At 39.7% G+C, this 24595-nt stretch overlaps 1 protein-coding gene across 6 annotated transcripts in view; it reads right to left on the minus strand.

The window, feature by feature from the left end:
- CADPS (calcium dependent secretion activator) overlaps positions 1 to 24595 on the minus strand; it is a 487405-nt gene that overhangs the window by 87961 nt on the left and 374849 nt on the right. For 4 of the 6 annotated variants that reach the window (XM_032149412.2, XM_058437125.1, XM_032149411.2 and 1 more), the window contains 3 exons: positions 15933 to 16039; positions 9036 to 9192; positions 8117 to 8258 (listed from right to left, as the gene is read on the minus strand). In XM_032149412.2, the coding sequence (XP_032005303.1) occupies positions 8117 to 8258; positions 9036 to 9192; positions 15933 to 16039 (406 nt within the window). Of the gene's footprint in view, positions 1 to 8116; positions 8259 to 9035; positions 9193 to 10392; positions 10414 to 15932; positions 16040 to 17863; positions 17909 to 24595 lie in introns of all 6 variants that reach the window. The other 2 variants (XM_058437122.1, XM_058437123.1) reach the window with 2 other exon arrangements.

The following is a 24595-nucleotide window of genomic DNA, read 5'->3' on the forward strand; positions in this document are numbered from 1 at the left end:
GGGGGAGTGGGGGAGTAGTGGAGTGGGGAAGTGGGGGAGTAGGGGAGTGGGGAAGTGGGGGAGTAGGGGAGTGGGGGAGTAGGGAAGTGGGGGAGTGGGGGAGTAGGGGAGTGGGGGAGTGGGGGAGTAGGGAAGTGGGGGAGTAGGGGAGTGGGGGAGTGGGGGAGTGGGGGAGTGGGGAAGTGGGGGAGTGGGGGAGTTAGGGAAGGGGGAAGTTGGGGGGTGGGGGGTGGAGGTGGGTACATGCCTTCTGCTAAGTCAGAAATTCCGGACCTTGATCACCTGGATGCCTGTCTGCCTCTAGAAACAGATTATTGTTTCACAATGGCAATATAGCCCCGGCTCATAGACTGAGAAACCTGGAATGCAAAATTGTCTACCTGGCATTCTCTTCTGTAAGGGAAACAGGTGTCTCATAGATTTGTCCTTTACACCTCACATTTTGGGAAAGCCAATTATACATCTCTACTTGGAACTAAAGGGTGCTCTTATGAGAATGGTCAAGAAAAGATTAACTATATGACTATTAAATAGAAGGGAAAATGGAACTTTTCCTTTTATGTGTCTCTGTTTAAATGGGGAATTTGCCTTTGAATTCAGTCCCTGGTGACTCTCAGTCTTAAACACTGCCATGTAACAAAACCGTTGGCGATTTCCACTGAGACATGTGTAAGCCTATATAAGCAAATGTGATCATTAAATGATACACACACTGAATAATGATCAAGGAATTAGAAGATCTTAGAGACGGCAGCCTGGAAAGTTAAAATGTCAATTCTGAGCAAATTAAAAGTAGCTAGGAGTGAATAACATACAAATGTATGCAAAAGCAATTTAATTTAAACATATTAGCGGGTGGCAGGTACACAAATTAGAAGCGAGCTTCATTTTGCACACAAAAATAAAAAAATACTTCTATTAATCAAAACATATTGTATTTGCAAAATATGACATTTCAGCTAGACTACTGCACTGCACTCATAGAAACATTTCCTTCTCTTTTTTTAATGCTCTACTTTCAAATTTTATAATGCTCTACTTTCAAAAGGATGAAACATGCTTGGTATTTCTGCTTTTAGAAAAATAATGTAGTGTATTACTAGTGTTACTAATATTTCATTTGGATACTAATAACATAAAGAATCAAGGAAGTAATTCTAAGCATAATATTTTACTAATATACATGAGAAAAGGGGGAATTTTCAAGTAGCACTTAGTTCCAATCAGGCTCCTGGAACTGCTGATGACTATAATGAATTATTACTTTAAAGAGGGCCCTTTTAGCAGCTACCTTAAAACAAGTTAGTCAGGCATCTCTGAGAGAATCATAACTGGATATCTCTGGATAGTACAAGAAGTATGAATTGCAATCCTAACAACTTACATGCATTAAAATTTACACTCTTTCATTCATTTTGAGGACTCTTGAAAAAGAATAGCTTCCATTTAGGCCAAAGTGCCCATCCGTGGATGGTTTAGAAACATTCTCATCTACTCACTCTTACATGGATGAATGTCACAGATGTGTGCACGTCTCATCATTTCTATGGATGGAAATGAGTGGAGGTGAAGTCATTCCTGCTTCTAGAATTGATTCGAATCAAGACACTGACTCCATGCAGAAGGGATATAGTTGTGCCTTTCTCAAAGATCTTGGCTTCAGATTTATGGATGGGTTGGATTTAAGATACAAAATGCCTTCTACTTTTATGAATCAGTTGTTGCATGCATTATGTAGCACATCTTGTCTTTTCTTAGTACTTTGAGCACTGAAGCCTCTGTCAGTGTTTGTTCTTAGGTCTAATCCCTGCTTTGGGGCAGGGGCACTCTCTAATATCGTCCTAGAATCTAGAGCAGTATTTTACAATCTTTTACTCATTATCACCCTGCCCCACAACTTCCTTCTCCATGAAAATTTAATACCACAGATATATAGAATATCTGTTTATGTATTATATGTAGATCTGTGCTTTATACATGAAAAGAGTAAGATGTTTTTAAGCACCACCCTCCCACCTGAGTCAATTGTCACCAACTTATGGGCTGTAAAGCCCCCATTGAGAATGTATCACCTACAGAAAAAAAATTCCAAACTTCATGGGACTTTAGAACCTCCCAAACATCTCTCCAACTTTATGGCTTGCCTTTGTTACAATCCATGTTGGCGAAAACTCAGCGTTTGCATGCTCTCCCTCCCTCGTATTTCTACCTTTGTACATCATCTTTCCCAGCATCCCTACCCCTTTTGAAATCTTGCTCTCAAGCTATGTTTTTCATGACCCCTTAGTGGAAAGTGATTCCCCTCTATTCTTATGTCCTCATAACTTTTCCTTATGTTATTTGTAAATTTGTACATTGGTAAATAAAGTCATTTTTCTTTTTTCATGATAATTTTGACATTTCATAAAGTCATTTTTCTTGTGTGTATGTTGCTCGGACCCAACTAGATTGAAACCCTAATCGGGGGAAACATCCCCATAGTTTTCCCGTCACATCCTTATAATTTTCAGCCTGTGTGGGTTCTTTTACAAACATGGCAATTAATCAACAAACATTTATTGAGCACCTGTTATGTTCCAGGCCCTGTTGTAGGTGTTAGGGAGGCAGCGATGATCAAATGTGTATATGTGTCTGAATATGGATAGTGATATTTTCAGGAATGTTAGCATTGGAAAAGCTTTGGTTATTCAAAGTCCTTGTTTGAAAAAGTAGGATACTGAGCCTCAGGGAGGTGAATTGAGGGAGGATCTCAACTCAGAAAACTTGGTGGCCCAAGGTCACCCAGTAAATTATTGGCAGAATCATGAGATCTGACACCAAGCACATTAATTGTCTATTTGACACCAGGCCACCTGCATATTGCTAAGGTGTCTTTGGTCTGATGGTGGATACACTAATATGTTCCACTGTAGTAACAATTTTATTACATATGTATCTTATGGCATTATGTTTTATATCTTAAACATACACAATAAAACTTATTTTCAAAAAAGATATTGATGGCCGGGTGCAGTGGCTTATGCCTGTGATCCCAGCACTTTGGGAGGCCAAGGCTGGTGGATCACGAGGTCAGGAGATTGAGACCATCCTGGCTAACACGGTGAAACCCTGCTCCACTAAAAACACAAAAAATTCGCTGGGCATGGTGGCGGGAACCCGTAGTCCCAGGTACTCGGGAGGCTGAGGCAGAAGAATCGCTTGAACCCGGGAGGTGGAGCTTGCAGTGAGCCGAGATCACACCACTGCACTCCAGCCTAGGTGACAGAGCAAGACTCCATCTCAAAAAAAAAAAAAAAAAAGAAGATACTGATATCTATGACTATTTGGAAAGTGACATTAAAAATACTTTTTATATGCATATCTGAGGCAGAGTGAGAAAGTGCATTTTGAGAAATGAGAATCCCGGATTTTACAGTGTGCATACATTAAGAAGCAGTGTTTAGTCCTACCATTCAGAGCTGATGCAGGTCAAGTGAGCCCCAATGTAGGGCTTAGCCCATGAGGGTTCTTGGCTTCACCCAGGAAAGAATTCAAAGTGGAAGAAAACTGCTTTATTGAAGTGGTAGTGTAAAAACTCTGGTGGTGTTACAGTGCTGTGACTGCTCCTGCAGAGCAGGGCTTTCCCACAGGCAGTGTGCTTAGAGTAGCAGCTCAGGGCAGTTTTGCAGTCATATTTATACTGCTTTTAATTACATGTAGATTAAGGAGAGGTTTATGTAAGATATTTCTAGGCAAAGGGTAGTAACATCTGAGTCATCAGGTCATTGACATGGAAATGAGTGGTAACTCCATGGCAATGGTAAACTGACAGGGCACACTGCTGGGCATGTCTTATGGAAAGCCACTTTTGCCCCATCCTTGTTTTAGCTAGTTCCCAATTTGGTCTGGTTTCTGAACATCACCTCCAGAGTCAAGTCCTGGCTCTTACCTCAGAGCAGTCCTAACCTGAAGTGGGCAACCATGCAGCCAAAGATTCCCCATGCCTGGAGGTGTTTATGTAAAGACTGAGTGACCATCTGTCAGGGAAAAGGCAAGGGTGGTGGAGGGACTAGACTTGGTAAGACTTTGAATGAGTTGCTTTCTAGGTCTTCTTTCATATTGAAGGCCACCATGGCTTATTACCAATGAGCTAACACTGAAGAGCTGATGGAAATGTTGTCCATTTCTTGTTAACACAAAAACCTCATATTCACAGCTGCCAGAAGGATTGTGAGCAACCTGCTCAACTGTGAGTGGTGACCCCACTACATGTCCTGATGGAAACCCATGAGAGGGCCATGGGCTCCAGATTTTATTGACAACTTGGGACTGTCTTTGAGAAGCTGACTATCTTTAGCTGTGGTTAGAAGCAAAGAGATGACATTTTCCACCAATTCACAGAGATTCTAACCATGACTGTATCTGGCTTAACGGAAACAGAGACGTAGCCTCCCTTTTCTCTTTTTGAAGAGATGGAAGACTGTCCTTCTAGGGAAAGGCTGCCATAGGACTCAGCCATTTTACCCTTTCCATCAAATAACTTCAATTATTTTTGTTGTTGTTTTTGTTGTTCATCTTAAATAACCTCAATTGTATCAAGCCTAAATGATGACATCTCTATTTTCTTTTACAGGGCCGTATTTTGAAATAAGAAAATCTGAAGAATAAAGGATATTTTTCATTCTCTTTTTAGCAAACTCAATACATTGGTAGCATTTTCTTGTCAGATTGCTATTTTTCTTCAGCATTTCGAATGCTAGTCATTTTGAAGCAAACATTACAATGCATTCCTCATTTTACTTATAACGAGGTGCTTATAAATTTTGAAAAGAACAGAACTACTTGAGGATAACAATTGTTTGAAAGACAGGCTGTGTGTGTGTATGTGTGTATTGGAAGATTCTGCAGCAAAAATGGAAAAGACTGAGCAAACTAAATCTATTTACCTAAGTTAGTTTCTTGTTTTGGTGTGAGCTTGATGAGAAGTATGGCAAAAAGATCATTCTTCACTTGGAAAAAAAATCTAAGAAGAGAAACGAATCTGCTTCTTCATCAACCCACCAATAAGTAGTCAGATGGAAGTTCACATTTTATTTCTATTCACATCGTAGGAAACGTGGAGAGACTCACTCCTCTTAGCACATAACATGTCTCCAAGCTCTTTTTTACACTCCATTTTATTCCATTCTGCAAAGCTGTCCTGTAGCATCCACACTCTGTTTAAAAATCGGCTGATACAATGTGTGTGGTAGCTTGTATTTTAGTTAGCACTGTTTTTTTGTGTGTGTGTGTGTGTGTGTGTGTTTTGTAATAGGGTCTCACTCTGTCACCCCAGGCTGGAGTGCAGTGGCACGATCATGGCTCACTGTAACCTTGAACTCCTGGGCTCAAGCAATCCTCCCACCTCAGCCTCCTGGACTACATGCTGCGCCACCATGCCTGGCTACTTTTTTTATTTTGTAGAGATGGAGTCTGGTTATGTTGCCCAGACTGGTCTGGAACTCCTGGCCTCAAGTGATCCTCTCGCCTTGGCCCCCCAAAGTGTTGGGATTACAAGTGTGAACCACCACACCCAGCCCTTAGTTGGCACTTTTAAAGATCTCCACATACTCTGAAAGGCATATACTATTTAGCATGAATTGAACAAACCACAATCATATTCACTAACAGCACAATTTTAGATAGCGAAAAGCTACTGAAAAACACACACATATCTGCATAATTCTCAGGTTATTATTCGCAACTATTATTCCTTTATTCGCAATTTGCAGACCTTTAAATGGCCCATGCAAGAGTTCAAATTTTTTTTTAATCGGTAAAAAAATTCCCAAGAAAACATCCCTAGACTAAGACTTCAAGGTATGAAGATGATTTTTGAGTCTATCTTTATTTCTGATGGTATTAAGAATATTTAATGCCCCCAAAGAAGTAGCAGTCATGTGTTAAACTTTTTTTTTTTCAGATGGCATCTCGGTCTGTCGTCCAGGCTGGAGTGCAGTGGAGCGATCTCGGCTCACTGCAAGCTCTGCCTCCTGGGTTCACACCATTCTCCTGCCTCAGCCTCCCGAGTAGCTGGGACTACAGGCGCCTGCTACCACGCCCGGCTAATTTTTTGTATTTTTAGTAGAGACGGGGTTTCACCGTGTTAGCCAGGATGTTCTCAATCTCCTGACCTCATGATCCTCCCACCTCGGCCTCCCAAAGTGCTGGGATTACCGGCGTGAGCCACTGCACCCGGCCATGTTTGACTTTTAAGAAATTTAACAGATTATAAAATGACTTAGTGACATTATCACAAGGTTTCATGACAATTCTCAGACACTGGATAGGCACATTTTTAAAACATCAGTTTTGCAGGGGGGCAAACAAGTTCATAGAGGTTTGAACCCTTGACTTCTGGCTAGTAAATGGAAGACGGGGCACTAAATCTAGGGCTCTTCAAGGAATAGTGAAGGATACCAGTCGTTCTCTTCCATGTGTGTTGGTAGTAGTAGTCTCCGTATTTAAATGCAAGTAAGTAAATGTTGTTTCAAGACCACTGTTATTTTAAAACGTAAATATTACTCATTTTAACCTTTTCCTCTTAATAGCTATTCTCCAGCACAACTGTCTTGATTGTATTGAACATTGAAAAAAAAAATAGAGCCTCTCATTAATAGCTTACCATCAAGGGACCCAGTTCCACCCTCATGAGTTAAAAGTCAGTAGGGCCATATTAAGAGACTGTTATAAACTGGAGAATAACAAACTAAAATTTAAATTTCTTGGTATTTGCAAAGGAAGAGCTACTGGTTATAACCTCCTTGCAATAGGGAAACTTCTCTTGTGGCTCAGATGTGGAAGGCGGGCAGAAAATCCTATTTTGCATTAATTTATCAGTGAGAGCCTTATACAGTGTAACATTAGAGGAGGGTCTCAGTTCAGAAAACTGCTTAAAAATAGGCTGCAAGTCAAGGCTTCCAATTTGAGGAAAGGCCTCATGAATATTTGCTCTGGAGTTCCTACAATGTGCTTGTAACATCCCTCTACTTTGCTCCATACTGTTTGCTGCATCCCAAAGATGTAAAAGACTAGCATGAACAAAATGATTTCCTTAAAAAAAAAAAAAAAAAAAGAAAGAAAGAAAGAAACTAACAAGGCAAATCCAACAGTAGGCTTTACTGGAGCTTTTCACACCATCAAACCATAACCATCAAACTCTCCATATAGGAGTCTCTATTTTTTCAGAAAGGGGAGTCTGAGACTGACCCTCTGGAGCCTCAAGTCAAGCCCTCTTCCCATCTGGGGAATGGAGATGGCACCAAGCCTGCCAAACATTTTCAAATAAGACCTAAAATTTGCCAAACATTTGCGGAAATTGACAAACTTGCAGCCCACAAGATTTCCCATAATTTATCCTGCAGGGTATATGTCCCATTTTAAAAAAAGCACACGGTGGTCAAATACATTTAGGAAAATCTGGGTTAAACAGAGTTACACAAAATTCTAGGCCTGTGGGGTAGGTATTGTTTCCTAAACATACTTGGCCATAAAGGTTTTTTTTTAAAAAAGGTGCATCTAAAAGGCCTAGACCAGGCAACGGCAAACTATGGACCTGTTTTGTTAACAAAGTTTCACTGGAACACAGCTACACTCATTCGTTTACATACTGTCTATGACTGCTTTCATGCTACAATGACAGAGTTGAGTTGTGACAGAGATTATGTGGCTCCAAAAGCCTAAGTATATACTATATGGCCCTTTATAGAAAAAGTTTGCTGACCTCCCTGCCTAGAACCCTACCGAACACACTTTGGGAAACACTGAATCCCAGAGATAGCACCATTGGAGTAAGACATTGCACACAAATATCACAGCCGAGTTTATATTCCTTCTTCCTGATTTATCTTGTGCAATAAGAGATTTCGTTTCATAAAACGTTTTTTCAATCTCTTCCTGTACCCTGCCCACCTCCTCCATCCCCCACCCTCCTGCCATTTGGGCAAAGAAGCTATGAGCATCATAGTAGAAGAAATGTGTGGTGTTTCTCTCTGTCCATGCTAACAGTGAAACCCATATGACATCATTAATCCATTTCCGTATTACTCTCCAGCCATTGGTACCCAAACTCCGATGGTATCAAAAAAGGTTTCCTTACTTGACTGGTTCCCATGACTCCCGCTCAAAGCCCCTGTGAATGGATTGTGCAATTGAGGACTCCATCAGATCCACATATCTAACAACAAGTGGGGCAAACAGGTCTTGCAGGTGTTTGTGAAATTTTCCATTGCACAAATTATCTAGAACAGATAAGCAAAAGCTTGTTAAGAACCCACAGCTACTTTATCAATGTACAACACACACACACACAGATGATTGATTGTCTTCTACATTAAATATACTGCTTCTAAGGAAGCCAAAAAGAGAAGAGAAGGAAAAAACTACACAAAAAGCATTGAAATGGAATTCAAAAACACTTTACCCCTTGGTATTGATCTTCTAAAAGGAAAAATGATCACCCTACTTTAAGAAACAACAAAAACAGCAATCCGCACCATTTTTTTTTTCTGTTTTCCTTGCACCCACTTCCCTTCCTCCCATTAAGTTCCTAGGAAGAAAGAACATTCTTTATACTCTGCCCTCCTTCATCACCCTCTCTGGGGAAGAAGGTCTATTTTATGGCTGTTGTCACTATAACATACTCTGAAATGCTTGACATGTTAGTTAGCTGGAAATTTTTTTTTTCATCTAGAAAGCATCTTTTGATAAAAATTGCAAAATATGAAGAGGTTAATTAATTTGAGAGCCAATAAAACACACAAAAAATTGATACCTCTTCTCACATTACTGTGAGGTTATTCTGTCTAGTTAAGAGACAGCGTCCCTAGAACAGGACACTTTTTGGAAGAAAGGGAATATTCTTCAGCTGTATGTTTCCTTTTGGGCGGTGGGGTTAATAATAATAAAACCATGAGGAGCTATGTCAAGCCTGTAGTCTGCTTGGGATAAAGACATCTTAGCGATCTGTTTATCTGCACACTACTTAGGAAAGTCAAACAGTCAAAGGTGATACGTACAGTCAGTACGGAGAAAATCATTCAGCAGCTGAAATAGTGGAAAACTGTCCCATGTGTCTGGAGGTTGCACCTCTAAGGCTGCATCCATGTCTACTGCAAAGAGTGACAGGAAGGTCTCCGCATGCTCCACCATTAAATCTGACCACCACGCAAAGGCCTTTGAAATTTGGCAGAAAAACAATAGACAAAGAGGTGATGAGCTTCTTTCTCGGACATTAAGATGTGAACTCCAGCCCTCACTGTTCAAAATTAATGGTGCATCTAGCAGGGTTTGGTAATTTTATTGTAAAGAGAACAGAAATTTTGATACAATTGGGGTGCTAAGTGTCTAAGGCAGTGCTTTGCGTGATTCCAGGCCTGCCACAGAGAGCCTGTATTCTGACCTAAGGGTCAGAGGATGCTGCAGTAGAAATGACAGACGTGGAACTTCTGTTCAATTTACAATAACTCAGTACGTTTTGAGTCATGCTCTTTGTCATCGTTGTTGGCTAGTTCTTGCTCTAAGGTATTAAAATCTGGGAGTTTCTTCACTGTGTTTATGGGTTTTCTGCTGGTCTAACTTGAAAATTTGTAATTATTGTTCACTTATATCTACATATCTGGGGCTTGTCTATGGTCTCATACAAAAACTCAAGAACTCATGTTTCCCTACACATTAGAAATGTTACTCCTATTTCATACTAAGTCAAAGAAAACCATTGTTGCAATTGTCACAAAACTTTTGAGTTGAAATCTTTTTAAGGAAGGAGGCTTTGGTTTTGTATCCAGTCTGGAGGAAAGATCAGGCTTAGGCTAGAAAACACTGAGTAAGATCAGGACTTATTTTTCTGGGGGTTGGACACATATGTACATTGAAAACCAAAAAATATCAGTGAAGTAACTCATTTTCATGCACATGGGCCCTTGGAAATCATTGTGCAGGGTCTCAGGGGGTGACATTCACATCAGACTGGGCCAGATGTGAATTCAATTCAAAGGCATGCATGCATGTTGACTAATCATTTCTGGCAGGGAGCATGCAGAATGAGTGGCAGTGTCAACAGGCCCTGTTTTGCCGATTTCAAAGAGAGCAGAAAAACAAAAACAAATTGCCAGCCCCTTCTGGTCCCCCACATCCCCATTCAATGCCGCAAAGTATTTACATTGGAAACACTTTCCGGAGCATTCACCAAAAAAAAGATGGGAAGGCATTTGAAAATATGAAAGATGGTTATGGAAAAATTCCATAAATGAAAGGGTTTGTTCAATGGCCAAGCTCTTCTGTGATCTATTAGTTATTAGAGGGATATTCTAACAGCCACTAGGAGGCAGAATAGGGGTCCACCTCTCTTCTTTCACGAGATTTCACTTTACTTACTTCTCCTTTATCAACATGTGGCTGGTTTGCAAATTAAATGAAAAAAATCAAGTCATGGACCATTCTGCAAGGTTGGCTTGGCTGGAAATAGACACCTGCTGTTTCCATTTTAATTTACAGTAAAACCTCACTGATTCAGATTAATGGGAGAGGGGAGATGCTGGCCTGTCAGCAAAAAAAGCCTAACTTATTGGACTTTCTAAAAAGAGATATCCTTTTACTGTTTTTGAATGTAGCCTATAATTGGACACTGAAGTAAAAAGTATTCATTAAGTCTACATTAGTTATTAACGCAACATAAGTGTAAACGTTTTTTAAGCATCTAATAATTATAGATAAGTTGACTTATAAATTGAAGTCAAAGAAACAGTAGATTTAATTTCATAGATCCTAGGATGGAAAAAAGGGCATTGGATTCCTCTAACTTGTAAGAAGAGTCTTTAGAATTTCCTGAGAAAGTTGAGATCAAGTCAAATATATTACATAAGAAAAAGAGTCACATCTACAATTGAATTGTCACAGATTCCAATATTTGGGTCTGAACCGATGAGGTTTTATTGTAGTTTTACCACCTGCAGATGAGAGCCCTGGGGTTTAGGGCTTACTCCACTGACTACCTAGCTAAGTGCAGTAGATACAGAAACCCTCCATGCCACCCCCAGAACGTTCCCAGACACCAGTCTTTTAGGCAGAGACCATCTAAATCCTGGAACTTGCTGGATGAAGTTCCATCTCTACCCCTATGTGGAAGGCTGACTCTCATCAGTCCTGATTCCAGATATTTGAAAAATTCACAAAGGTACGCCAAATGTTGGCTAGTACTTATTCTTTAGTTATTCAACCAACTTTACATCTTCAGGATGAGTCCAAGAAAAGTTACTGGGAAGATCGAGTTGCCTCCCCAGACACAATTTGTCCTAGAATGACAGGAAAAAACAATACAAAACAAAAAAAACCAAGCTCAAATGTTTGAAATTAAAAGTTTCTTAACCCAACCTCATACCTGGCTCTTACCAGCAATTTTTTTTTTTTTTTTTTTTTGAGACGGAGTTTTGCTCTTGTTACCCAGGCTGGAGTGCAATGGTGTGATCTTGGCTCACTGCAGCCCCTGCCTCAGCCTCCTGACTAGCTGGAATTACAGGCACCTGCCACCATACCTAGCTAATTTTTGTGTGTGTGTGTGTGTGTGTGTGTGTGTGTGTGTGTGTGTGTGTGTGTGTGTGTTTTTAGTAGAGACGGGGTTTCACCATATTGGCCAGGCTGGTCTCAAACTCCTGGCCTCAGCTGGTCCACCTGCCTCGGCCTCCCAAAGTGCTGGGATTACAGGCATGAGCCACTGCACCTGGCCTCTTACCAGCTTTTTAACTTAAAAGTTGCAAACCAGAGGTCATAAGAAGTGCCACTTCTACGATCTATAGAGAACTTAGTCCCTCATTGTAATTTAATATATTATTGAGCAAATATCTACCATCCTTGCATTAATAATCATTTAGATATTAATAGCCCTGCAAAGAACGATGACTACTGTGGCATGAATCCTTGCTATTGGAGTCTGGTAGAACAGTTTAGGGATCTAGTGAACCAAGAGAATTTAAATTTGAGGACTGTAGAATAAGTGAGGACCAGAGCTATTTTTGTACATTCAAGGGAATTCTTTTCAAAACCTTATAATCAAACCCGACTCTCCAAGAAGAACAAAATGATTCTAGCGAGGACAGTAAAAACCAGAAAGCAAAAGGGTAATTCCAATTAAATGAACAGAATCTGTGTGACTGGGTTGGGAAAGGCCAGGCTTTAAAAATATTTATTTTATGCTTGCTCATACTGGTGAATGCTATTTTTGTACTTGAGCTAACTCACAATATTCATGGGCATCTAAAGTCTTATAAACCTTTTCCAAAGACAAGGAGAATAAGGAGTTATACTTCAGCTACTAAATACTTACCTAGAGCTTTTCATTATTCACAGACAAAGATGTGTGCTTTAGGGGTACAGTCTACATCAAACACACTGTATATTTTGCACACAAACTAACATGTATATATGTACTCCTCTATATACCACAATACATATATACATATACATACGTATACATAGAGAGAGATTGGGAAGGTGTAGCAACCATATGTGAAGGCATAATTTGTGTGTGTATGTTTGTGAATAGATTAGACTCTGGAAACAGAGTTAAGCTGCAATGAAGAGATAACTGTGACCACTGCTACCATATACTGCGTGTGTGTACATATGATGTATTCTTAACTGGTGAGATTTCTTTTCTTGGGACATTTAATTACTTTATCTTGGAATTTTAAATGTCTTTAAGGATTATTGTTTTTTTTTTTAGGTGGAGGAGGCAAGCCTACTAGTCACATTGATTTAAGTGGTACCACCAAACAGCATGGCCACACAGCCAAGATCCAAGCTTAGGATTTAGTCTTTTTTTCTTCTTCTTCTTCTTCTTTTTTTTTAATCTACTGAGCACCCAGAGAACATGGTAGTGAGTACTGATCAGTAGAAAATAATTGTCTTACTTTTTCTTTTGGGGAAGGAAAACCCCATGTTTAGTGTGCCAGAGGTAATGCTACCTCTTCCACTGTACTCCAGCCAGTCTTGACCCTGGTTGTACACTGGAATCACCTGGGCAGCTTTTAAAAATTACCCATGCTCAACACCTCCTGGAAGATTTCAATAAATTGAGCTGGGACAAGACCTGGGGATCTGAATTCTCAAGAGCTGTCCATGTGATTGCAATCTGTAAGTGAAAGTTGAGAACAGGTGGTAGTGCCTTTCTGGCCCACTGTACCTTGAAATGAATCTACTCTCAACACATTCTGTTCATTCTGTTCATTTGGTACTTTCCACACAGGTTTTGTCACTTTGATAATCAGATATTCTTATATTTTGTTTCCTTAGCAATTTGTTCCTAATAACACAAGAGCCAAGCTTTGTGGAGTGCTCACTTTGTGCCAGGCATAACACCAGATGCTTTACTGAAGGTGGCCTTCCACTCTAACAATGACCATCTATTGTTATCTCCACCTTACAGGATGAGAGAAGTTATCCTGGAAGAGAAGAGGCAAAGCTAGGATTCAAAGCCAGACTTCTCTGGCACACAGCCTAAGCTCCTGGACACCCTGCATTCTATTGCTTGAAGGACAGGCTGTCCTATGCCTGGTTGTCTTCCAAAAAGCACCAAGGTAGTTGCCTCAGTGCTCAGAAGATAGGAGACGCTCAATAGTTAGCTTTTGATTGATGGAGAAGATTTTGTGATTGGGCAAAATGTTTAATTTTGGAAAGAATCCTGTACATTTATCTAAAAGAAAATTTGGTCTCAGGCACTCCAAAGTATGCTAAAGTTTTCATTACTAAGTTTTAAAGTTGGTAATGGGAATTGAGTTGATATCTACTCTATTTATTTAATTTGAATGGCTTTTGAATAAACAAGATTAAAATATTTTGTGATGACGGTTATTAGGGCAGTTTAGGATAAGGATTAACACAGTGAAAAAGGGCTTTTTGGAAAAGTGAAACGTGCCTTGTTTAGCATATAAGCCCTCCTTTGGTGTTTCTTTTGAGCAATTTAGAAAAATATACATCCTTTCTTAGCCTGTAGCAGCCTCCAAAAATAACTTGATTATAAATCAAGTATATCTGTCATTTTTCTTCTCCTCTGATTCACTTAAAAGCACAATTGTGACTGAGAAAACTGTGCTCTTTGTATTTATGTCTTCAAGAATGTGTGGGTTTGGTCCAGCATCATGGGAAGAGCCTCAACCACTCAGATCAGAGGAGGGCAGGCTGGAGCCCCTCCATGCCTCTGGAGATGACTTTGAAGACACGTGGGAAGAACACACTTACCATCACCGGAACCCCAGATGCCTGCAATCTGAAAAGAACATCCTATGGGATAGCGTAGGAAAAATATTCTAACCCACTTAATTGTTTGCATGTTTGGAGGTTATCAATTTGCTTTTCCTTATCACTCACGGCTGTGCGTTGCGGATAGATGCTGTATGAATTAGTTCTACCTGCCTCAAGGGGTCTTAGCCCCATTCTTTGAGGGTTTTCCGGGAAAAAAATTCTTCAGCACTCTCTCTATATATAAATACTGTATATATGTTTCACATAGAGACGGTTGTTGAGGAAGATTAGTATCACTCTGGTGAGCTACTGGTTACTAAGTTTGATACTCATCTGCTGTAATAAAGGTAAGTACAGACAGACATAGGAAACTACACCAGGCTAAGGACAGAATCAAGGCAGGTAGGAGGCGTTGTGTTGGGATGTAACTGCAGTCGTTGTTAAGTATATCAATTGCTTCATGCACGCACAAGAGAATCACCCGCATTGACCCTGCCGTGGAGGGTCACCCATTCCACAAGCAGTCCACTGGAAGTTGCTGTTACATTCCTTGGGTCAGTGTTAGAAAGCAGGAGCACCAAGAAAAGTCCCATTAGAAGACATGGTACTGGAAGGGCATGCACAAAGTATGACAGCAGGTGGCTGGTTCATTCGGTTTAGTCACATACCTCTTTCCCCTGCCACGATCAGCCAAGATTGAATAAAATAGTAGAAAAACAGGGAGGAAATTTAAATATGCAATCAGGCATTAGTCGGGATGGTTGGATTTATGGTGTATTATATATTATTTAACTATACTGGCAATTTCCATTTAGTCATGGAATGATCATTTTAGGTACTTGAGAAATTACTTTTAGGAAATGTCATTTTTCCCCTTTGCTGTAAATCTGAATGTAGAGAAAGGGGGAGAATTATGCAATTTTCAAAAAGATTATTTTAAGAGAGATGATTTTCAATCCAAATTTTGAGACAAGCATTGATATAACCATTTAACCATCATGAAATTTTGGAATTTTCTTGGAAGTGTTAGGTTGTTTAAGTCCTTCTAGGTTTGGGATTTAGTTAGCCTTGAAATCCCTTGGTTTATAATTATTATCAAAAGGATTATTTTGATAGTAGTTTGTTAAAAAAAGTAAGCTATATTTATTTAGATGTATGTTGGAGAAACGACAAGTTGAACAACACAGAATAATTTGCTTCTGTCACTGTGTTTAACAACCCAGGCAATCTAAGATAAAAAAACAAATGAAGACTCTAGTACAAGCAAAGTTACAGAGATAAACTGAGAAAGAAGGTCTGTGGTTCACATACCAAATAACTAATAAAAACAACAGTGGTGGCAAAAAAAACCCAACAAAACACCAAAAAATATTTTGCGTTCTGGACAATGGTAACCAGATGCTACTTGAATGATTAACTTTAAAGAGCACTCACCTCATTTGTTCATTGCTAGAAACATCTGAAAACTTAGGCTGAAACATACAACATGCAACTACTTTTTGGTTGGTTAAAATAACCTTCCAAAGACTTCTTGCAAAACTTCCACTTTCATTCCCTTTGCAATCCCAGTTAAAAGAAAATGGGTGTTAAGGCATCTTATTCACAATCTGGCTGAGAAAATCAGCTCTGCAAACTCAGCTAAGGGACAGTAAGATACGCTTCCCACCAAGCCTGCTCACCTCTGCGTGGTGCTCTTCATTTTGCTGAAGAACTTCAATGACTAGTTCAGCAAGACGTATTGTATCTTCAAGCTTTTTGGCAGGAGTGATTAATCGGCCTACATTTTCTGTAGTACAAGAGTTTGTGTTAAAATTCAGCGAAAGTGGCAGGCTACTTTTATGGCCATTAGAACTAGTGGATAAGAAATTGAGAATAGTTATCAGTTTTTTAAAAAAAAATTCATGCAAATGTTAAGTGCCATGTAATTAGTAGTGAGCAAACCATAAAGCCATTTTATTACTATCACCATTATTATAATGCATATTAGAAAAAAGCAGTGCTCCAGCTTCAAATTTGCATGTGAAGCTATATTAAGTCTATGACAGCCCACATCAAATTTAGTGACATTTTGTACACATGTTCTTTAAAGACAGCATAAATGTACTATATCACTCTCTAGATTGTATTTATGCTACCTGAAGTGGGAAGATTAACAGAAGTTTAATATTGATTGCTGTTACATTTATTTTTTAGATTAATTATTAAATGCTACAGCGTAATTTTTCATTGCAGGCTCGCGTATGTTGGAACGTTCATTTTGAAAATGCAGATTCAAATGTCTGCTTCAAGTTGTCCAGGGAGGAGACAGAAAAGAAAAATTGGATATGCCTGGGCCATTAGTCAGGAATAATAATTGTTAAAAGGGCGTTAGGAGTAGATTATTGAATGGGTTGTGGTAGTTTGTGCTACTGGCTGTTACAACTGAAATTTTATCAGTTAAATTGAAACAATGTACTTAATTGTTTTCTTTGTTTTTAGTTTCTCTCAAACTGAAAGTGTTGTATTTTTACCCAGCTCAAGAAGAACCTGAACCCTGGCTTACATTGCTTTCTTTTTAGAGCTGAGTTCATGAGTTTGACAATGTCATTATGTTCCAAAAATTACAAACTTTTTTCCTTTGGGAAAAGAGTAATACTTAAAACATAAAGGAGATTTTCTTTCTTTCTTTTTTTTTTCCTTTTTTTTTTTTTTTTTTTTCTGGAGACGGAGTCTCATTTACTCCGTCACCCAGGCTGGAGGGCAGTGGTGTGATCTCAGCTCACTGCAACCTCTGCCTCCTGGGTTCAAGTGATCCTCCTGCCTCAGCCTCCTGAGTAGCTGGGATTACAGGCGCCCGCCACCACGCCGGGCTGATTTTTGTATTTTTAGTAGAGACGGAGTTTCACCTTGTTGGCCAGGATGGTCTCAAACTCCTTACCTCAGGAGATCCGCCCGCCTCAGCCTTCCAAAGTGCTGGGATTACAGGCGGGAACCACCGTGCCTGGCCAAAACATAAAGGTTTTCTTGGCCAGTGAAACTGCTTGGATTCAACCAGTCTGAATTCCAGGGGAACTTGTATTTCATGTTTAGCCCCCTTCAAACCTTGAAGCCTCAGAGTCAGAGCACATGGGATAAAGTGAAATAAACATCATTTAGTAGAATTCCCCAAGTAGGCACATACATTTGCAAAAGAACTGGCAAAACTTATTTTCATCTCTTCATCTGAAACAGGTATATTTTGGCTTCAGGATGTTTCTTGCTAGAAAATATTACCTATTACTAAATAGGAAGGTTTCTGGCAGGCAGCAGGGGGTGGGAGGAAGCAGGCAGACTTAAAAAATCATAAGAGATTGCTAATTTACAAAAAAAAGTTTCTTAATATTCTTTTATGCATTTCTTAGGTAATGAACATATCAGGTCATTAGCAATTTAGGATTTAATAATGAAAAATAAATTTAGCGAGACACTATGCAAAAAGAGTGTTCTAGCAAATGGGACGTAAGAGTGATTAGTGGGACAGGGTAAGATTAGCCAAGTGTTGAAAGTCTCGGTCTAACGAGGCCTGATGGCTAGTGTGAAAATGGGCTTCCTGGATTCAAGTCAATGGAAAGCTCCATTATCTCTGCCATACCCAGATGGAAATGTGGCTGGATCTGGTTAGAGCCTGAAGGTGGGGCTGTGGGAAACATAAACATGTGGATTAGGCAGAGAATAACCAACACTCAGAATAAGGAGATGTGGGAGCTTAGGCGCTGATAGCCCGTTGCCTGATCTAGAGCAATATATATTTAGAGAAAGAGTGTATGGCAAGATTGACTTCTGTGCTTTTGGGGCATCTGACCTGTTAGTTATTTGATAAATAGACTATCATAATTTCATTCGTAGACTTTCAGGCATTTCTACAAACATACTGTGTATATATTTTTGGGTAATATGTGTAGAGTGAGGTATTTGCATTTTGATAGTAAATATGCACAGGCTACTATTTTTTATTCGTTGATATTCACATTTACACATCAATTTGCAAATTCCTCATCCTATGCTTATTACCCATTCGACACATACACCCACATACACACATCACACACTTACATACATTTTCTAGTAACAGACAAGCCTGCACATTAATACAAATCTTCAGGAAATCCCACTTGGGGCACATCTTTGAAATTTCTTGCTTTAAAAATAGCTTTGTCCTTTTGGGTGAAACACTCACCAAATCTAGGGGAATTCTGGCTGTTTACGACATAGGATACATAAATAATTCATACCAATATTTTTATGCACTTTTTTTAAAAAGTCAATAATTTTTATGTTTGGAGAAATCCAAGATGTTGAAGCTAGGACCACCTGAAGATTTGTTTTAATAGGCAGTACTCTTAGATTGACTACAATAGATATCAATAGATACACATAAATTGTGCATGTGCATGCAGCCATTCCATGAGTGTGTGCACATGTACACAGATATGTGTATGCCTGATGTATATATACAGACAGTATGTTTAATAAAACCCTTTGCAATTTTACTTGAACATAAAATCATTAAAGTAAGCAGGTTAAGGATCCTTTAATCTAGAACACTTGATCTGCCAATTAACCCATGTAGCCAGTCTTTCATTTACTATTAATTAGCCGTGATTCCATCATCTGTAGATCAAGTCACATTAGTGAGACACTGCACTATTTCCCTGTTTGTTTGCATAGCTGCTGTACTACTAGCTAAATGGCAAAATGGAACTAAAAGTAAATTCTCTAAGATGTTATCTTTAAAGAAAATACTGTGCAAAATCCTTCAGCACTTCTTCCCTCTCCCCAACAGAGGTCAAGGAGAAATTTGTGCTTAGAAACAATTTTTTTTTTTTTTTTTTTTTTTTGGCCACTTCTGCTGTCTTCAGATGAATTACAATATTCCTATCCCCCAAGCTTGCACTAGCTGGAGCACTGATAAAATGGAACTAAAAATATAGTATACTTAAGAACCATTTCATACAATAGAATTGAAGCTCATAACACAGAAAAAATTGTCATGCAAAATGTTATGCAACAACAATGTTATTTTGTGCTGACATTGAGATTTGAAAATGTTGCATATGTCAGACATAGCTAGACAAAAAAAATGTGGACATTTGGAAATAAATGCTCTCTTTTGAGTATCTCAAAACCTACAAAATTATACTTGAGAGCCCAAGTCTCAGCTTAGTGTTCCAAACTGAAACAAAATTTCAAGAAGAAAGGTGAACAGAAAAGCAAACTAAACTAGAAAGCTGCCAAGTAGAGGAATGATGAAAGTTTACGGTACTTGATTTTGGCCTAGGCATGCCTTTGAGCCTCTGATATAACATGCTGGTCTGCGTTTGGGTGGGTGGAGGAGGAGGCCCAGGAGGTGGCAGGGGAGCTTCTTGGGTAGGTGAGGAGAGATAGTAAAAAAGTAAAGACAAAGTGACTTTAACAAAGGGTGACAAATAAGATGACAAACTCTGAAAAGAACAACCAAATAAGCAAAAATGATAAAACACAAATGGAGAGCTGCTGCTTTCTTGGCGATACTTCAACACTACAGAGGTGTGACATTGTTTGACAAGGACTCTTACCAGTGTCACCAGCAACCCCCACCCACCACCACCACCAAGACACTCAGAGGCTGAATGCAAATACCAGATGCTTTATCCAGATGGATACACACGAATGATGGCAGCAGCAGCACTGACCAAAAAAAGATACACTTCATACAATGAAGAACACCTATACATTAATAGCTGCTTCTTTCTCACAGATGACCAGAAATAGGACTTGATATATTAATAGTTGGAAGATCTGGCTTGTCATCCCCCATATGTTACTTACTCTCTACGTAACCTTGCATCTGCTACTTGAACCTCCCGGTGCTTTAGTTTCCTCATCTATAAATTGAGAGTATCTTTTCTGTATATGTTACAGGGTTGCTAATAAGAGCAAATAAAGGAATCTATGGGACAGATCTCTGTAAAGCTCAAGATGCCTACACATGTTTATTGTTACCTCCACATTGTGAGAAGGCTGCAATTAATTGCTTTGCAAAAGCAGATGAAGGGCCGTTATTAGTTCAAGTGAGCTAGGAAATATTCTTGCTCCCTTTGTGGAACTTCAACATGTCAAAATCTGTCATTTTGGGGGGGAAATGTGTGGTATCTGATTGTTTCCAGCTCATTTAATTATTTTCAATTTGGAATTCTCGTGGCTTTTATATTGTGGGTTGAATCATATATAAAAACTTGCCAGCTTATCAAATATGTTACTTGCTATTCCAAATGTTAGAATACTGTAATCAGCACTTGACCCATCTGTCATGTGGTTTACAATATCAGCACAGCAAACATCCTATAACAATAGCCTCTCCTTCAATACAGGCACAGAGCACTATCAGCTTCTGCAATTCTCTCTCTTTAATGAGTGTCTCATTAACCTTGGACCTGCTCCTTTCTAATAGTTCTGGTTTATAAAGCAATCTGTACGGTGAGAGGGACATACTCCATTGCCAAGTTTGCTTCTTGGTTTGCTTGAATTTTCAACTGGGAAAATGAATTTTACTGCAGGCATGTAGGAAATGGAATTCTAGTGACATTAATAAAAAAGATTGAAAAATATGGATAAAATATAATATTCTGGGAAAAATCATCTATTAAAAGCAAGAGTTGATGAGATCCTTTTCTTGCTGGACCATTTCAATGTTTAGAATACAGGACAAAAAAATTACCAGTTTCCTCTTATTGAAATTGTTTGGGAAAAAAATGTGTGTAAATAGAATTTGGAAGACTCAGTTTTAAGTGATAACCATTTAAAAGGAGGCAACTACTAATCCTTTCATCATAAAAAATAGTACTCCATATTTTATGTTTTGCTAAAATCTGGTTTTCCACTGACAGCACTGCCTAAAGTTAAGAGCATTTCTGGTAATCCATCCTCATGGCTCTTTCAGTGAATGCATGTTACCTGCATGTGCAATTCTCACGGAAATTCCTGACTCATTCTCACCCAGTTAACTGAACCTGGGTAGAGAAAGACTTGATCTGGTGGTGAATAAAACAATAAAGCGCCCCTGGGTTGATCTGTCACCCATGAGGCAGCAGATACATATTTCAGCTAAATGGGTCTTGATGAGAAATTCATAAAGGGATTTCCTCCTGCCAACTGTCTGTCCAGAATTCTGACAGTGAGGTTTGCCACCATAGAAAAACAAGCTCCCTATTTTTTTTCCTCACAGAGCAAAACAAAAACATCATACCTTGGTTTCCAACTTCATTTACCCAATTACCATTGCTCATGTTTACACAATTAAATCTGCTTGGCTTCCAGAGAGAGAGTTAAATGTGACTGCAGAAAAACAAAAAGAGAATTCCGCTGCATGCTCATCTAAGCCAAGGAAGAGATGCATCCAGGAGCAAGAGACACTCCAATTAGCCCTTAAATAACCTGACCAACTCTGGCTCTAGCTAGTGAATTGCCAGTCCCTGAAATACCATATGAGAGATGAATATGATTGATGGAAACTCACTTATTACCAAGTTCCAGCCTATTGATGTGTTACTGAAGATGCTAGTATTTGTATTATGCAATGACAGAAAATAACTAGCCTGTAGCAATTTGCTATGATTTGGGGGTGGGGGTAGATAAAAGCTCATGTAGCAACAGAAAGCTTAGCAGATAGCCACATCATACTATCCTGAATACCCAGCTTCCCTAAAATGATGGCTACATAGGCCAAAAACATGCAAGGTTGAAATCTAATACAATTTCTTTAGTGGGACTGTCTATTGTGTATACTTGATCCCCTTTATTCTCCGATATCCACTCCCTTTCAAAAGGTTCCAGCTCTAGGTCAGTCTAAAGTGTGTGTTAATACAGGCTGTTGGATGGATCATGGATTTTTCCTATGCTTTTCGTTGGAGTCATCGTTGTCTCTTCCCTGTAAGGACAGGTGGTATAGCTTGTCCAGTCTACCTCCAAAATGTCTCTTGATTTTATCTCACACCATACTAGATCACGTGCTCATCCACACTCTTACGGAGGGGGTGGGCTTGTGACTCAGGTCTCATCATTTCCACCTCGACTGTTGCTGAAGCCTCCAAGGCAGCCTTCGGTCCCTTTTCTCTTCTGCAGTTCATTCTCTGCCATGCAGCAGTCAGAGTGATCTCTGTTAAGCACACATCTGAACTTGTCATGCTCCTGCTTGAAAACCTTTGAGAGCTTCCCTTCATGACAAGGGTTATGCCTTCATATGCCATAACAAGAGAGTGCCATCATAGCAAAGCTTCAGCTCCTCTGTCGATGCTTCTACTTGAGCACTTGTGGCCCTTGATAATAGGAAATTATATACATTTGTCTATCTCCCTGTCTGCCAGGGAATTCTGTATTTCTAGGGCCTAGAGAAGTGCTGGGGCCAGGGTAGGTCATCAAATATTGGTAGAAGGGAATCTGCAGTGGATCCTGTCCAATGCAGTGCTTTCATGAAAAATAAAATGCTCTGTGTTTTCAGTATACATACAAACTACACAGGAACTCTTATCTCTTATCGAAAGTCCCTGGTTACTTAACAAATGTACTAAGCTGAATTCTGAATAGTAAACATCATAACTTAAACTTCCAAGCCAGAGAATAACATCAGCTGTCTTAATGCAATTAAATACTATTTAAGACAGCTGTGTGCAATGGCTCACACCTGTAATCCCAGCACTTTGGGAGGCTGAGGCAGGAGGATCATGAGGTCAGGAGTTCGAGACCATCCTGGCCAACATGGTGAAACCCTGTCTCTACTAAAAATATAAAAATTAGCTGGGCATGGTGGTGTGCACCTGTATTCCCAGCTACTCAGCAGGCTGAGGCAGGAGAATCGCTTGAACCCGGGAGGCGGAGGCTGCAGTGAGCCGAGATCACCCCACTGCACTCCAGCCTGGGCGACAGAGCAAGACTCCGTCTCAAAAAAAAAAAACACACACACACTTACTGTTTAAGACAATTAAAAATAATTGTATTTAACTTAATACAAATTAATTTAAATTAAAGAAAGAAATAACGCTCTTGTAATGGTTTTTCTTCTCTAATTTGGTATTGTATGCCAACTCAGGCTTTGTTCCTCGGGCTGAGCTGTTGCATATAAGAAAAGTGAGCTTAATTCTGCATGGACATTGTGTTGGAAATCCGTCCTTGTATGTGCAAGAACCTTGCTCAGGGGAGTTACCTTCTCTACTCCATGTTATTTTGGTGGGACTTCCAAGGAAAGTATCCTTCAGGGGAAGTCACGTGAGCTACACCTGGCCAACCATAGTACCTCATGTCATCATGGGTACTATGATTGGCTCTGGGGCTGGCATGTGACCCAAGCTGGGCCACTGTGGCCCTTCCCTGGAATTGTACACAGTTGCTTGGAGAGCAACACTCTTTTTCTTCTAGAGTCATTAGCTAGGATAAAAGGCTGGTGCTATTTGTGGCCACACTGCTTCCCAAACTTCAACCATTAGCTCCAGTCACATTAAAGAAGGCTGTCAGCAGTTGGAGATATGAAAACACATGAACATTTTTCATTTCTGAAACCAACTTCTCCATGGATTTCCTAGCTACATGGGCCAAAAAATTCTCTTTTCTTGCTTAGGCTATTTGAGTTTTTTCTCTGATTCAGTAGTACTACTAAGTACCCACTTAGTCCCCAAATAAACTTTTATGTACATTGCCACAAGCTCTCTTGGGCAGGAGCTTGGAGCATCTGGAGGGATGATGAATAGAGGCAAACACTGAAACAAGGCTGGGGAACACCCCAGTCAGTTCTTCTTGGGGGTCCAGTCTTTGACCTACATCATGCCCTTCTCTGGCACTATCCCCTGCTCTGCAATGCATCAAAGACCCTGGCCTGGGTAAAATCCCCTTGTACTGCACTCCTGTGACACCTTGCTTGTTCCCTTTACTATCATCATCAGATCGTGATTGCTTGTTTCATGCCTGTGTTTTCTTCTTCTTTTTTTTTTTTTTTTGGTAAGCTCAACAAGGGTAGGGAGCATGACTGCTTTTGCTCATCACACACTCCCCTGGTGTCTGGCATAGCTCCTGGAACCTAGTGGGTATTTAACAAATATATATGGAGATTGCAATGTTGTATTTGAAATTTATAATAAAAGACAATTTGAATACCTCTTATATTCCCTTGACCCTCAAAGTACCATCCCTGGAACAGCAGCTTCAGCATCAACTGGAAGCTTGTTAAGAATGCATATTCCCAGGCTCCACCCAAGACCTGCTGAATCAGAACCTACATTTCAACAAGATCCCCAGTGATTCAGATGGGCATTAAAGTTGAAGAAGCACTGTTTTATGATTCATTTCTGAAATCGAA

The sequence above is a fragment of the Hylobates moloch genome, unplaced genomic scaffold (assembly GCF_009828535.3).
Source record: "Hylobates moloch isolate HMO894 unplaced genomic scaffold, HMol_V3 SCAFFOLD_4, whole genome shotgun sequence".
In the NCBI taxonomy this organism is placed as follows: Eukaryota; Metazoa; Chordata; class Mammalia; order Primates; family Hylobatidae; genus Hylobates; species Hylobates moloch.